Source organism: Apostichopus japonicus, chromosome 7 (assembly GCF_037975245.1).
Source record: "Apostichopus japonicus isolate 1M-3 chromosome 7, ASM3797524v1, whole genome shotgun sequence".
NCBI classification, from domain to species: Eukaryota; Metazoa; Echinodermata; class Holothuroidea; order Aspidochirotida; family Stichopodidae; genus Apostichopus; species Apostichopus japonicus.
Window position 1 is genome coordinate 18,144,642 of NC_092567.1, and position 15,508 is coordinate 18,160,149.

Here is a 15,508-nt window from a genome sequence, read left to right on the forward strand (position 1 = left end):
GGGGATACTGTAGCTTAGTTTTCAACAGGCTTTTTCTTTTTGGAACCAGGGGCCACTGGAGGGTAACTGGGGCTCTCCATTGCCTGAAATGCATCAAATTCCTTACTCATATCTAGAACTATCACAATTGAACAAGGTTGCACATCTAGTAGTATGTAGTAGGATAACTTTTTAATGAGCTCTCTGCTGTTCTAGTTTTTGCGTAGAAACAACCAAATACACCCAAGACTTGGGTATTTTATGAGGGCTGTTTGGTAAGTTACTGTATGGGAGCTGTTTGGTTGGCTATGGGAGCTGTGTGGTAAGGATAGTTTGATATGTTATATTAGCTCACATCTACTGTACACCCCACCCACTATTTTCACCCGTAAAGTGGTCACCTACTGTATAAACACAGTTTCGTCAAATTTAGAGCAAAAAATGTCTTAATATTGTCTTTAGCAATCTCGATTGTCAACAAATTGATGCCACTGTAACAAACAGATCGATTGTGGTCACATCACAATACAACTTATTAAGGTAAACAGAGAAAATGATCAAACTTCCTTCCCCCATGTTTAATCATTTTCTCTCTGTGCTCATGTTTAAGAACATTAAACAGTTAATTATGTACTGTATATACATTACTGTACATGTGCAGTATTATAAGCTGGTCTGGCTAGATTTCAGGCTTGATTTCAGGCTAGATGTCAGGCCAGATCTCAGGCCAAATGTAAGGCTTTATACAGCTACAGTACGTAGGGAACAATTTAATGCTTAGATCTGACATACAGTACAATCTATATCCATTTGGTAGCTTTTAAAGTCTTGGTTTATTTTTTAAATTTACTAAAAATGAATAAGGTAGCTTGTGTATGAATACTGCGATGCACAGTATATGTACATCTCTGCATATAATTGTAGCGACCGGTTCCAATTTTTAACGTTATTTTGTGATACTCATATTATGTACATTAATTATTCCTCGATTTACTGTACTGTACAGTATATACAATAAATCATTCGATCCTTTCTTCTGTACTGGTACCTCTCTGAATAATTGTAACGACTGGTTCAATTTTGTTCACGGTACTTTGTGATACATTACTACATTAATTATACCTTGGATTACATACTGTACAGTCCAATAAATCATTCAATCCTTTATTCCGTACTCGAGTGGCAAGAATCATGTATACAGTATATAGTATAATATCATACACAGTCGTAGTCACATGACACAACCACACAAATTTCAAAACTGTCATTTTGACCGGTAAGGAGGTTTCAAATGCTTTGTCAGTTTGTAATAAGTTGCACATGTGACTCACAATTATACTTTTATATCTAACTAAACTATTGACCAGCCTCTTTCACTTCACAAGGTTGCAAAACACACACACTCACACACCCAAGCAGATAAGTGTATATCCGGTGTCCTATAAAATTTCACATGTACAGTACACTAATTCATAAACTAAGTGGTAAAACCTGTTCTATTGTGAAAGAGGTTAACTGGTTTAACCTGTACGTTGATTTCCTTTTATTCATGATTAGATGATCAAACAATGAACATTATGTGAGATCAAGCATGAATGAACAAGATCAATGACTGCATCGGGCACTGGTGATGAAACAGCTGCCGGATTTCGAGAGCGGTTTAGTCAAATCCATCAAGTACTGGACAATCCCCAAGGGCTATTTTTAGATCTAAATTCTCAAAATATTTATAATTTATATATTTGTTTAGCTTCCCACTGCTCAGACTGTGTAGTTGTTATTAATAAGGAAATAACTTACAGTATATACCTGTACATGTTATGTACTGTACTGTATGTATCAATAGCTGCTGTATCAATATTAGTAGTATCAATATTAGCAATGTATGATTGAGGCATATATTGTAGGTTAATGTTCCCAAATAATAAGAGGGAGTTCAAAAATATGGGTTAATGTAGATAATGATGTGTTTGATGGAACCACCAAATCGCCCAATAGAAATAAGATTTTTTTTTTTTTAATATTCAAGATTAATGATGATCATACCCCGAAAAATGCAACCGACGTACATGTACGTTGCCAGCTTGTGTGCCAGTAGGGGGAATTTTGTCTTTGCTCTCTAGTATACAAGTCAAAGTGATTCCTTGAACCATATATACATGTTATGTACTGTACTGTATGTATCAATAGCTGCTGTATCAATATTAGTAGTATCAATATTAGCAATGTATGATTGAGGCACATAGTGTAGGTTAATGTTCCCAAATAATAAGAGGGAGTTCAAAAATATGGGTTAATGTAGATAATGATGTGTTTGATGGAACCACCAAATCGCCCAATAGAAATAAGATTTTTTTTTTTTTTTAATATTCAAGATTAATGATGATAATACCCCGAAAAATGCAACCGACGTACATGTACGTTGCCAGCTTGTGTGCCAGTAGGGGGAATTTTGTCTTTGCTCTCTAGTATACAAGTCAAAGTGATTCCTTGAACCACAGTCATTATTTCTGACGGAAACTAGCAAAATCTGAAACAATTTGAAATGGACTGTGTGTACGAGTGACGTGTCAGGTTTTTCACCAAAGTCCTTCCAACGTTACGAAAAATGAAAGCAACGGCAAATAACCGTTGTGTGGTACATACTAACCATACAATAGGGAATATGTTTCTTGCTCACTATGACTATTCTTACTTTTCTGAGTGAAGAAAATACTCAGATTATGAGAAACATTCTGATTTTCCATTGTAGTTTTGTTATACAGTAGTACCGGTCCACTGTACGCTAAACATGACGGGAGTGTTTTTGTGTCCCCCTTTAAAGACATTTGCCTTCCTATGGCATCTTAACGGTAATTCAGGTTAACAAATATTTTATCAAGGCATTCTGATTTTCCATTGTAGTTTTGTTATACAGTAGTACCGGTCCACTGTACGCTAAACATGACGGTAGTGTTTTTGTGTCCCGTATAATTTGCCTTCCTATCGCATCTATACGGTAATTAAGGTTAACAAATATTTTATCAAGTACTGGATGCATGTGTAGACAGAGGCCTACAAGTTCAAATTTCGACCGTTGTGTCTCAATAATATCAATGACACGCACTGTTGGTAAAACGAAAAACGGTCCTATGAGATCGAACAGGTAACAATCGTTAGAACTCAGAATACATTTTCAAGGACGGATATTCCAGAAACAGCATTAATTTGATAAGAGTCAAAAGGGGTAGACTATTTTTAGAAACGAGTATTGGTAAACGTAAATCTATAGTCAAGCACCCATAAAGCGCTACAGGTACCATAACAGTGAGGAGTTCATTTGACTAGAACTAAGAGACTGTACTTTAAAACCATCCTTTCTCAGGAGGCACCCAACAAATGGAATGCCTAAATCCTTTCAGGATAACAATACAAAAACTAGAACTACCAAAGATTCAGGGTTTTCCCTCTTTCCATATCAGTGATTTTCAATTGCAGGGCAGATAATAAACTACGTCAGTCCATAAGTACAAAACTACAGTAATATCGTCTCTAAAGGGTAAACATTGCTGCTCCAATGAATAGTGTTAGATAATTGTGACCGCCGAGGGCATTGAACGGCTCAATGCATAAAACAGCTAAAACACCAGTTATTTGAGCAATATGCGTTGCAATCCTCCATATCTGTAACGTTGCATGAAGCATAGAAATATTGTCCACACGCATACAGTATATGGTACTAATACGGCTTTTCTGTCAGCATGTTGGCATATATATTTTTCTTTTAGTTTTCTGATGTGTTTTGACTGCAAAAAACTGTAAGACAGGACTCAATGCCAACTATATAATATATACTGTACCTATATCAAAATATGTCACCAAAGACAGAACTAGTATTGTTCGATACAGGTGACAAATGCCTATACAGTGGAATTACTACCTTCCTTACCGGTTTTGAATTTCTTAGACTATACACAATCAGCGTCCATAGCCTAGTGGTTAGGGTGTCTGCATATAAAGCGGGAGGCCTGGGTTCGAAACCCGGTGGAGGTTGGAAGTTTTTTCACTGTTCTGGATTTTCCAACTCCTTACATTTTCAATATAGGTCTACAGTATAGGATACATATGAAGCTTAACAATATATGATTTAAATTGATTAATAATCAAAAGGAAAAGGAATACTATTGAGGCATATCCAACTGACATTTTTTATTTGTATCAGTGTATTCTGCAAAATGTGTGATTTCATACTAGTGTAGACCTTTAACTCTTCGACAGTCATGGAGACTTATATACAGTAACTACAAGTCTTACAAATTAGCCCTACACATGTATATGGAACATGAGCACATGAGAACACAAGCGCATGTATGGACATTACCGACGATCACACCCGACAATCACACCCAACGCCCAACGCCCAACGCCCAACACCCAACGACTGTTGTTTCTGTTAACAATCGGTGCCTGTTTAATACTGTAGGTTCAATGAATGGCACTAAAGCAGCAAAGGAAAAAAAATCTTTTGCGAACAATTCTGCCAGGCTGACTATGTACAGGTCAGTTACCAGTTCACTCTAGGCATGGGTAGAACAAGTGTTCTGAGGTTGTGAGGGGACAGGTAAGCAAGAAAAGCTAAGGATATTATTTCCTTCCATCATGTAATCAACATAAAAGCTGTGTGATATCACTAGTACATGTACAGTTCAGTATATGAGTAGGAAACAGCAGGGGTTTCCTGCCTGCATGGAGAAGGCAGAACGACCCACCAACACATGCATAGACTTGTACCCTCGTTAAAGATGACGATGACAAAAAAAAAAACATGAAAATATGAAGAAAGAAAAAAAGAAGATTGTCAACTTTAGTGTAGCGGGTATTGGCTTAAGTGTGTAATCCAATGGTCAGAATATATAACTTACCTATTCCTAAGCTTCTGGAAGGGTCATGCCTTACTACTGGAATGCTGTTTGGAAGATTCACCCTACTCGGCTGGTCAGTGATGTCCATTTCCCTAGGTAACGACGAGGTGGATCCACTGGAAGTCGAGTGCAGAGATGCGGTCTCCGTAGAGGAATACCTGTCACGGCTGCTGCGTTTAATTTCGACGTTGTTGGCTATCACGGTGAGGGTTCCGACCTTAGTCACGGAATGGCACAAACATTTCTCTTGGTTGAGAGTGCTGGATATGTCGGACCCTTCCTCGGGAGGGTAAGTAGCGAAGGAGTGATTGCGATCGAAACTGGGATGAGGGGGTCTAGCTAAGATGTCAAATTGATGACTTTGATCTTGGCGGAATAATTTGCCATCTGTATTGCGGCGGAGAGAGAAGGAGAGGGTTAAAAAAAAAGAATGAGAAAGTTAAATTTTGGACTTTTTGACTGAACTACTCTATATACTAATTTCTAGGCTGTTTGGAAGCATTTCTAAAAAGGCACCAACCAGGTTACTAAATATCAGAGTGTATTTTGAAAAAGACAAAAGGATATATATATTTTAAAAAGACAAAATGCTGTTACAGTTAACCAGGTGGTTTGATGATGAAGACAACGACGAAGATGATGATGATGAGGCAGTTAATTTTACGACACTTTTAAATGATCACGAATGTGGGAGAGGTCCGCAAGGGCTTATGGAGTACGACTTTCACAGACCCGAAACCTCCTGATTGCTTCATTTCTTAAAATGCCACCGCCTTTATCCACTCGGCCACAGCTACGTTTTGTGACTTTATTGGTAACTGTAACAGCCTCCAGTGAACTAATTATCAAACTTTCCCATAAACTGTACATGCACAGTACCTCAAACCTACTGGATTGATTTACACCCATACAGGGATACTGGACACTTTATAGCCTGGTTAACTTCCTGAATGGTAGATTAAGAAGGAGGAGAAAATGGCAGAGTCCCAGCGAAAGTGGATTACAAGCACAGCAGACGGAGACAGGTAAGTGAGGAGCGAAGGCGAAGAATGGTTTTGATTTTTGAAGAATTTTGTGGATTCAGAGGGTAAAGAAGAGGCACTGGGGTGGTAGTCCGAGCAGACCGTACGCTGTCATGTATAAAGAGGTTAGCAGTTTTTGTACGATGGAGAAAATAGGTTCAGAGTGAAGTCAATTTGAAGAGTGACATTGAGAAGAACTGTGGTGATCTAGCCAGCAGTGACTAATAAGTTACATTACACTGACTGGTTAAGTAAGCACACTGCGGTGGTATATCACTCAGTGGGAGGGACTAGAGCAATGGTATTCTTTGTTTATTTAATCTTTTGTTCTAATCTTAATCGGATGAATCTGGGGGTCGGAGATATACGGGTCTGTTCACGTTAAAGCGCCCAATTTGGTTGCCTGAGGTACCAAATTTTCAAATTACAGTAAAGAACTTCTATTCTAAGTAAATAACATAACTAATATCTTCAATTTATGAATCAGAATTGACCAGAGCTTAAACTATTCTGGAAATTATATTCAAGATGGTTGAAAGTGAGACAATCTATAAATTTTCCAAAATTTGTTCTTTTTTTAATGGTGGTGTGTCATTCCATTGCTGCTACATTTGGGTATTCTGTTTTTATTTTCTTTATTAACACAAAATTTGCTATTGTAAGACAAGTTTTCAATGATATCGATGATGTTTTTTAAAAAATATTCGAGTATCATTAGAAAATATTCAATTTTTCCTGAAATAAAGTTAAAAAGTTTTTCTTTAAAGAACAAAATTGAAATTAATAGCAACAATTATACCACAAAATTAAACCACAACATAAGCACATATATTAACCAAAAGCTGAAAATTCTGGGTCATGTCCTCTCAGAATTTTTTTTTTCTTGACTCTTGTTTCGGACATCACCCCTCCAAAATGATCTTGTTTCGGACATCACCCACCAATGATTTACCTAATATATTAAACCTAATCTTTAGTAATAAACCAAATGATGTTCATTTCATGGCAATAATGAATAGAAAAGCATTTTAGTAAGTTGTTACCTGTACCAAAAGAGATCTATGGACCCTTCCTAGGTTCCAAGTTCAAAACAAAGAAAAGGGATACAAGTGATCCAAGTGATCAACAAGACATTTATTATACGAAGGCCATGCTTGTTAATACTTAGCAATATATATCAGTACATCACGATATGTGATGATAACAAGCAGCATCAAATTCATTTGAAATAATGAAAAATGCAAACATTTGTTTTATAGATTTGCATAAGACTGTCTTGGACTATGTTTCGGACATCACCACAACTGTATTAGGACATCACTGTAATGTTTTCTACACAAAGCATATCATATCAAAAGTTAAATTTGTAACAAAGGGGTCTTTGTTGTTGACAAGCTACCTACAAGGTATAATGACAGTTTTGAACTTATTATAGTTCAAATTCTCAGTGTTTATTACAAGTTACTTTATGAGCGTTTCGGACATCACTGAATGTTTCAGACATCACCTTGGAAAAATGTTCACAAAGCTGCATAACAATAATACATATTTCAGCAGGTAACAACAATATGAAGTAATATTTTTGCTATTCAAACCTGTTCAAGCTACAAAAGTCTGCTTCAATATAGACACAACAGTCAGACAGTACTTAGCAGATTTACACTAGATATTATGAATTTTTGAGGGAATGCAGTTTATTAAAACACCATAGACTGGGAAATCAACAAGGTGTACTGAAAAATAATGGCACTGTAAATTCTTGGGAAAACAAATGCCCTGAGGCACATATTTCAAATTGAACATCTGGACAGAGCCGATAGGTGAAAAGATAGGTGATAAGTGAAAATCTGAAGGCTTGGTGTAAATGATAACCCCATTTAATGTTAATGAATTATCACTGTTTACTACATACTCAATTCATACATATCCAGAATACACACATTTAGTTTAGATCTTCCTGCAAGCAGGAACTCGCAAAGAAGCCATCATTGGCTTATCAAAGCCGCAAGCTGACCGAAGTCAGTCTCTTAGATTCATTTTTAACGACCATGATTATGAATTGTCAACAACTCTGTAACTGGACGACATTCATTAATCTTGGAGTGACACAAACTCGGGACCTGATGATTGAAAGGCACTGGCGTTAACCACTGCGCAAACACTCCATAACACTCCACATAGTGACCATTCATTGATCACCATTTGCATAAAGTTAATCTCTGCTTCACCACATTCATTACCTGTCCAGCATGCCATTTGCATTGGCAAGCGTTCACCAACACTTCCCAGACATCAACTTTTACATTATTTTGCAGAAAATGGTATTACTATTGACTGCAAATAAATTTTTCCCCAAAAGGGTTATAGAATTCTTTTTATCTTTTACGGTTTCCACATTTCCATCATTACCTAGATGAGGTGTGCAATAATTGAAACAAACAGCAAATATTTACCATTTAATAAATACAGATGTACACAGGAGACATCCCTACATAGCTAATTTGGCACCCACCTGTTGTAGCTAGTATCATTGAGTCTACTATTTAAACAATTTTCAGAAGGGAGGTATCATAACCTAAACTCCACTAGAATGCTTGGTCCTATTTTGTAATGTCAGCAATAACAACTATTTTGCACCCCTTCAAATGGTACCCACCCACTCCCACCCCCTCCCCATGCACCTTTGAGCTGGATCTGCCAATGTTGAAGATTGCTTCCACTGGCCCCAGCTAAGCAACAGTAGTATCCTATACGAGTAGTACTATAAGTACTACAGTAGTTTAAATATCCTTCTTTATCGAGATTCATCATTATGCCTTGGCTATTATGATGTGAAAAACAAGTATTCATGGTTTGTACAAATACTCCTTGTCACATATGAATTAAATGATTTACTTTGTAAGATTGTTACTATTTAAGCTTATGGCCTAAACTTACATTTAAGTATAAGGCTTAGGTGTTATGGTATAGAGCAGCTCAGCAAATTGTTCAGCTTTATCCTAAAGTTTCATCATGATACTGTAAATATCTGTATATTGTACATATCACTAAAGATCTGAAGTCTCAGTGAAGCAACTCGGAATGAAAACATGGTCATGCATGCATGATGCACCACTCTGTGTATATTAATACTGTTGACACCATCGAGTAAACCTGGAGGTTTCATCACACAGTAAATCCGTGTACCAGTCAAAGAGGGTCATGTGCTGTAATGTGTTCCAGGGTGGTACTAATAATCTGATATACTGCATTAATCTCCACATTGCCCATTGTTATTTACTAACTAGTACAGTAAATGTATATTTCGGCTTAGAGCAGCAGACAACACACAGTTACCTAGCAATGTCTGTACCTTAACATTATAGTTATAGTCGTTGACCAACATTTATAGGTTAGATCACCAGACACGTTCCACGGTCCTACTACTTAGATAACATCTTCCCAAAATACTGGTAGCTTTTCTTGACAATCATCAAGTTCCCATCAACAGTTAAACTGCTCTGACATAGGGTGTTATAGATGCACACTGAGTCCATATCATATAGAGCGACAGACGACACTGAACAGTGTTCAGTTTTTCAAAGTGACGTTGACATACTATGCTGTAGACCAGGGTTGTCCAACCTACGGCCCGCGGGCCACAGTCCGGCCCGCCGCAGGGTTGCGTCCGGCCCGCCAGAGAGGCTCTACGGTGTGAAATTTAGTGAGCAGATTTATTGATAACAATTTGAAGCTATATAATCAATCATTCGAACCTTCTGGGTCCAAAAAAAAACTTCATACAGGTCAGTTTGTATGACACTCTCTCAGCGGAGGGGAGGGGAGGGGGGCCGGCTGGACTGTTTTATCAGGAAGGAAAATAAGTTAGTGCGCTCCACGCGCAGTGCTCACATTTTGTTGCCTTAGGCTTTGCGCAAAAAGTCGAAAAATCGAGCGAATGGTTCATACGGCCCCCTACTTCATCATAATCATTCCATGTGGCCCTCCTCTGCAAAAGGTTGGACAACCCTGCTGTAGACCGATGTGATAGAAACACGAGCTACTGTGCTACAAAACTCGTCTAGGCCTATTCCAATTGTGTGTAATTAACTTTACAATTATCAATATGATCTTGGGAAACATCAAATTGGTACCGCCATGGAAGCTGAAACACATCACATGACAGTCCATGCATGGTACCCACATGCCCTTTGATGTAGTTCTTCTAGCCTATAAAAAGGCTTTCTATGGTTGTGACAAATAGCTTGATTCAAGCTATAGCAGACAATTACAGCATAACCTGTACTTTCTAATGTACTGTACTGTATACTGTGATGGTATCCTGATACATGTTATGTCAGAAAAAATTTCACTAAACGTTTTTTTTACTTCTTCAGTACTAAATGATGGAAAATTGTAGTGTTAATGATGTCAGTTCTAGAAAAATCCAAGTAATTTGATGTTCCCAGTAACATTCATACCCAAATATGTAGAATATCATTTTAGACTTGTCACAAGTCATCAAAAGATGAATACATGTTGGTCAAATGACACCAAAAGTTAAGAAGCATTCTGTTGTAGGATCTTAGTGTATTCTAGCACACTGAAATCAACCAATTAAACCATTCAGTTGAAACTAGTGCTGTTTTACAATATGTTGGATTCACAAAAGTGATGTCCGAAACACATGGTGATGTCCGAAACATACTTTTAAGGTTATTTTGCTATAATATTTGGTACAAGATGGATAAAGTTTTGAGTAGTGCAGTATGTATGTTTGTAACAATAGAACTTGTCATAATATATGAAGTGCTCATCTATTGTGTCTTTTTTTCAAGCAACATAAAGTAGTATTAATTAAAACTTGTTTCGGACATCACTGGTGTTTCGGACATCACACACATGGACGGAAAAATTGAAATGGTTATAAAATCAAAACGGAAGAGTGGAAGAGTGTCATGTACATACTGTAGTTGGGGGAGTACTTATGCTTTAATTAGAGTAACAAAACAGTCTTGTGGGTTTTAACATACTTCATATATTAGATGCTTCATGACGTTTCGGACATCACCAAATTGTGGACGGAAACATTTTGCATGTTGTTTAACTTCATTCTGTAGTAAAATGTGGCTGAATGGACATGCATCTGATATATATTTTATTTGATACAACTATGACAGTATTGAAAAGGCACACCACTGTCAACATTTGTTATTTAACCCCAGACTATGCCACTCATAAATTGGTGTATAAATGTGGACGGAAAAAGTGATGTCCGAAACACTGGTCCAGTTTCGCAATAATTCGCAAATTCATCGATGAAATTTTCTGAAATATTTATGAGAGGGAACCTATAGCCACAAAGTTCAATCATGACAAAATTTGGAGTACTCCTCTTTTGGAGTTGAGAATAGATCAAAGTACAAATTGTGCAGTTTGAAAACGGCAACATTTTCCGTCCACATTTCGGCACTTCTGGGAGTATAGCATACCATACGCATATCTCAGGAAATTGTCTATGCTATGGTAGGTACAGCTAGGTGGACTCTCACCATGGGGATAATATTTGTATCTCTAGAATCTCTAATTATTTTGTCACAATGCTCCAAATGCCATTTATGCTAATTTGGGCGCTTTAACGTGAACAGACCCATACCTTAGTTAAGGAGTAGCAGTAGTTGGAGAAAATAGATCTTTGTAGAATAATTTGCTTCATGTTTTCGTGTCTTTATTCATAAAAACTGAACATTACAAGAACTCACCACGATGCCATTTTTCCAAAGTATTCGCCACATCCTTCCTCCCCATAGTATTGTAGAAGAAATCCCATAGGTTGCGGGCATCTACGATGTCATTGCCTTTGTCCTTGGTATGTGTCTTGTATATTATCCATGTCGGACTCTGTTTACCCAATGAAGTCAGCGAACGTCTCCAGATGTCCTATCAAAAGATTTTTTTTTCAAGAAAAATCTTTAAATATTAGTTCATTCCCTTGGCAGAAATATTCACTGACATAATTCCGTGTCTGAAAATGGCATTTCTGTAATTATTCATAACGCCAAGGAATAATGAAGTGCTTTATTTCTAAACATTTTATCAAGGCTTGATCATCTACAAATACTGTGCAATGTACTACAGTGTACTGTTCACTGTGCAATGTACTACAGTGTACTGTTCACTGTACAATGTACTACAGTGTACTGTTCACTCTGCAATGTACTACAGTGTACTGTTCACTGTGTAATGTACTATGTAGTATACTGTTCACTGTGCAATGTACTACAGTGTACTGTTCACTGTACAATGTACTACAGTGTACTGCTCACTGTGCAATGTACTACAGTGTACTGTTCACTGTACAATGTACAACAGTGTACTGTTCACTGTGCAATGTACTACAGTGTACTGCTCACTGTACAGTACAATGTACTACAGTGTACTGCTCACTGTGCAATGTACTATAGTGTACTGTTCACTGTACAATGTACTACAGTGTACTGTTCACTGTGCAATGTACTACAGTGTACTGCTCACTGTGCAATGAACTACAGTGTACTGTTCACTGTACAATGTACTACAGTGTACTGTTCAGTGTTCACTGTACGATGTACTACAGTGTACTGTTCACTGTGCAATGTACTACGGTGTACTGTTCACTGTGCAATGTACTGCAATGTACTATTCACTGTACAATGTACTACAGTGTACTGTTCACTGTACAATGTACTACAGTGTACTGCTCACTATACAATGTACTACAGTGTACTGCTCACTGTGCAAAGTACTACAGTGTACTGCTCACTGTACAATGTACTACAGTGTACTGTTCACTGTACAATGTACTACAGTGTACTGCTCACTTTACAATGTACTACAGTGTACTGTTCACTGTGCAATGTACTACAGTGTACTGTTCACTGCACAATGTACTACAGTGTACTGCTCACTGTGCAATGTACTACAGTGTACTGCTCACTGTGCAATGTGTACTGCTCACTGTGCAATGTATTACAGTGTACTGCAATGTACAGTACCATAGTATCTAAGCACTGGGCACAGTACAGAACATCACCTTCTGATACACTTTATAAATACTTTACTGTACATGCAACATGTATGCAGTTAATTCAAACTGTACAGGTATGATGAAAGCATACAGTACAGTACAGTACTACAGTACAGTACTGTACATGTGTGTGCTGCACTTTGGTCCTACTGTAAAATATGACAAATAAATTTCTTCCTTGGATGACTTTTAACTTGTTCAAGCGTAAGGGTAACGTTGCAGACTTATAAGTTCTAAAGACAAATCTGTCTGTACTGTACTGTCTTTAACACAGTCTACAATAAACTGAAAAGGTGTTAATACAATGGTCTGTATTGAAACAGAAGTGTACACAGGGTGTCAGTTGATTCAACTTGATCAGCACAGATAATCTCACAGCTTTTGCCAATTGAATTCTCCAAGCCATCAGAAGGACTATAAATGGGTTCCATATTTGGGGATGACATCATAAATTTATAATTTTGCAAAGAATTTTGCTCTTTTCAGAGTACAATGATTCCTTGACATGATATGGTCAGACCTGTACACAGAGTTACCATTTACAGTTTGTACATGTATGTGTATATACTGTATGTATCTTAATTAGGGTTACCATATTTCTTTTTATCGAATTACTTCAATTGTTCAAAGTGAGACTACTATGCAGTGCGGTGACATGGTACAGTAGATACAGTATCTTGTGATACTACTGTACACAATCATATATCGTTGGACAGTTTCAAACATTCACTTTATATATATCTGAAATAAGCTGACGACCAAGTTCTTATATCAATGTCCTAAAACTTACATATTACTGAACTTGTTAATTACTGTATATAATTCATCTTTTTGACGAAAGTATCTGAGCAGTCATTCTGTATGAGGGTCTAGTAATATCTAATATATCTATCTATATCAGTAATGTTATTAGTGAAAAAAAGTTTGCGTCCCACGGACGCAAGCCCCCGAAAAAGTTTGCGTCCCGTAAAAAAAAGCTTGCGTCCCAATCGAAAACCAATTACGTTTATTGTATGACCTACTGTTGCTAATACTAGTGTACATAGTATCACAGCCTATACTTTGTGAATGTTATACACAATATAGGGCAGAAATGCTCAGTGCCTTAACTTCGCTATTTTTCCCCTCCTTTCGACCACCCTGCCGTTTCAACCCATTTTTACCCCCAGTCCCCCCCTCCTTCATCCGTCCTTCTACTTCCCTCCTCGCCAACTCCCTAGTAGATCGTGCTTTGACCTTGCAGCGATTCCAACAAACAACTCTTCAACAATAATATAATAATTTCTAGTAATTATATCTGATTAGGTGAAGGCACAAACAGTGTAGGTACTGTAACCCTGAAAAGGGAAGTCAGGGAGATATGTTGTTCTGCAAAGGACTTCCTGAGATTACTGTATAGAGCTTGATATCTCCTGTTCACTATAGAACTGTACAATAAATAACAGTGATGTTTTAAACATAGAAGACTAATTAATGCCCAGTTTTCTCAAAACATATGTTTGTTGTCAAATATCTCAGTGATACTGTACAGACATGGTACCCTAAGCTGCGGGTCGGGAGACTTGTGACCGAAAAATGATCGCCATGCATATAAACAGTGGGTAGGTACTAGTGTAAGAATGACTGGTACTTAATTCTAATTTGTATATGTTGGATGTTGGTATGTAGGAATTTGTTGTTGTCTTTGACAAAGATTTGTTATGTTAATTAAGCTACACTAGGTCGATGTAGAAGTATTATTTTTGTGAGTTAGTCTTGGTAAGGTTCTCGTTCAATTAAGTTATGCACTATATATTTAATATATTCGTAGCACACCACGCTGTTTCCACTCTGCTTTATATGTTAATCTCCAGCAACAATCTCAATCTACTATTAGACTTTCTCTTGGGACGTGTCCCCCATACAAGAACCCAACCACGTTACAGTAGCTAGGTAGAAGCAGGTAAATATGTAAATTACAATGCTGATCAGTACGATAGTAAACAATGTTGGTACAGTATCATCAGAGTGACCCAATTATTATGTTTCCCAAGATTTGAAAAATTTTGTATGCCCTGTACAATGTCCAATATGTGTGCCATTGTGAAACAATCAGCCAATTGACTACTGTATGCATGCAATCAATTTTAACCAGATCAGTCAATATGGACTTGACGTAATGTACCAGAGCAAAGGTGACTAAATTATCGAACTGGGTCAGTTTCAGGCCTTTTAAAAATGTATGGATGATACAGTAACTAATTATGTACAGTATGTAGCACAGAGAATTAACAACGTGTGTAGCCAAGGAAAAAATTTTGGGAAGCTTGGGGTTACAGTACTTATCTGCAGTCCCGACAGAATGGCACCATGGCAGAGTCAAACCACAACCTTACCCATGGTCCACCCCAAGGCATGCACCCTTGAATAGACTTGTTATCTCACGTCAGTACTGTAATCGATCCCTCCTCCCCCCCACCACCCCCCCACCCTCCCCCCCATCATATGATATGTAAAATACCTGAGCTCCAATATGGATAATCTCTTAAGAGCGAAAGGTTTCTACCACAACACACTACAGG

The 15,508-nt window shown here is 37.5% G+C and overlaps 1 protein-coding gene across 2 annotated transcripts in view; it reads right to left on the bottom strand.

Annotated features, from left to right (window-relative positions):
• LOC139969579 (uncharacterized) overlaps positions 1-15,508 on the bottom strand; it is a 34,822-nt gene that overhangs the window by 16,784 nt on the left and 2,530 nt on the right. For both annotated transcript variants that reach the window (XM_071974678.1, XM_071974679.1), the window contains exons 3-4: positions 11,644-11,821; positions 4,881-5,267 (exon numbers count right to left, since the gene is read on the bottom strand). In XM_071974678.1, the coding sequence (XP_071830779.1) occupies positions 4,881-5,267; positions 11,644-11,821 (565 nt within the window). The remainder of the gene's footprint in view (positions 1-4,880; positions 5,268-11,643; positions 11,822-15,508) is intronic.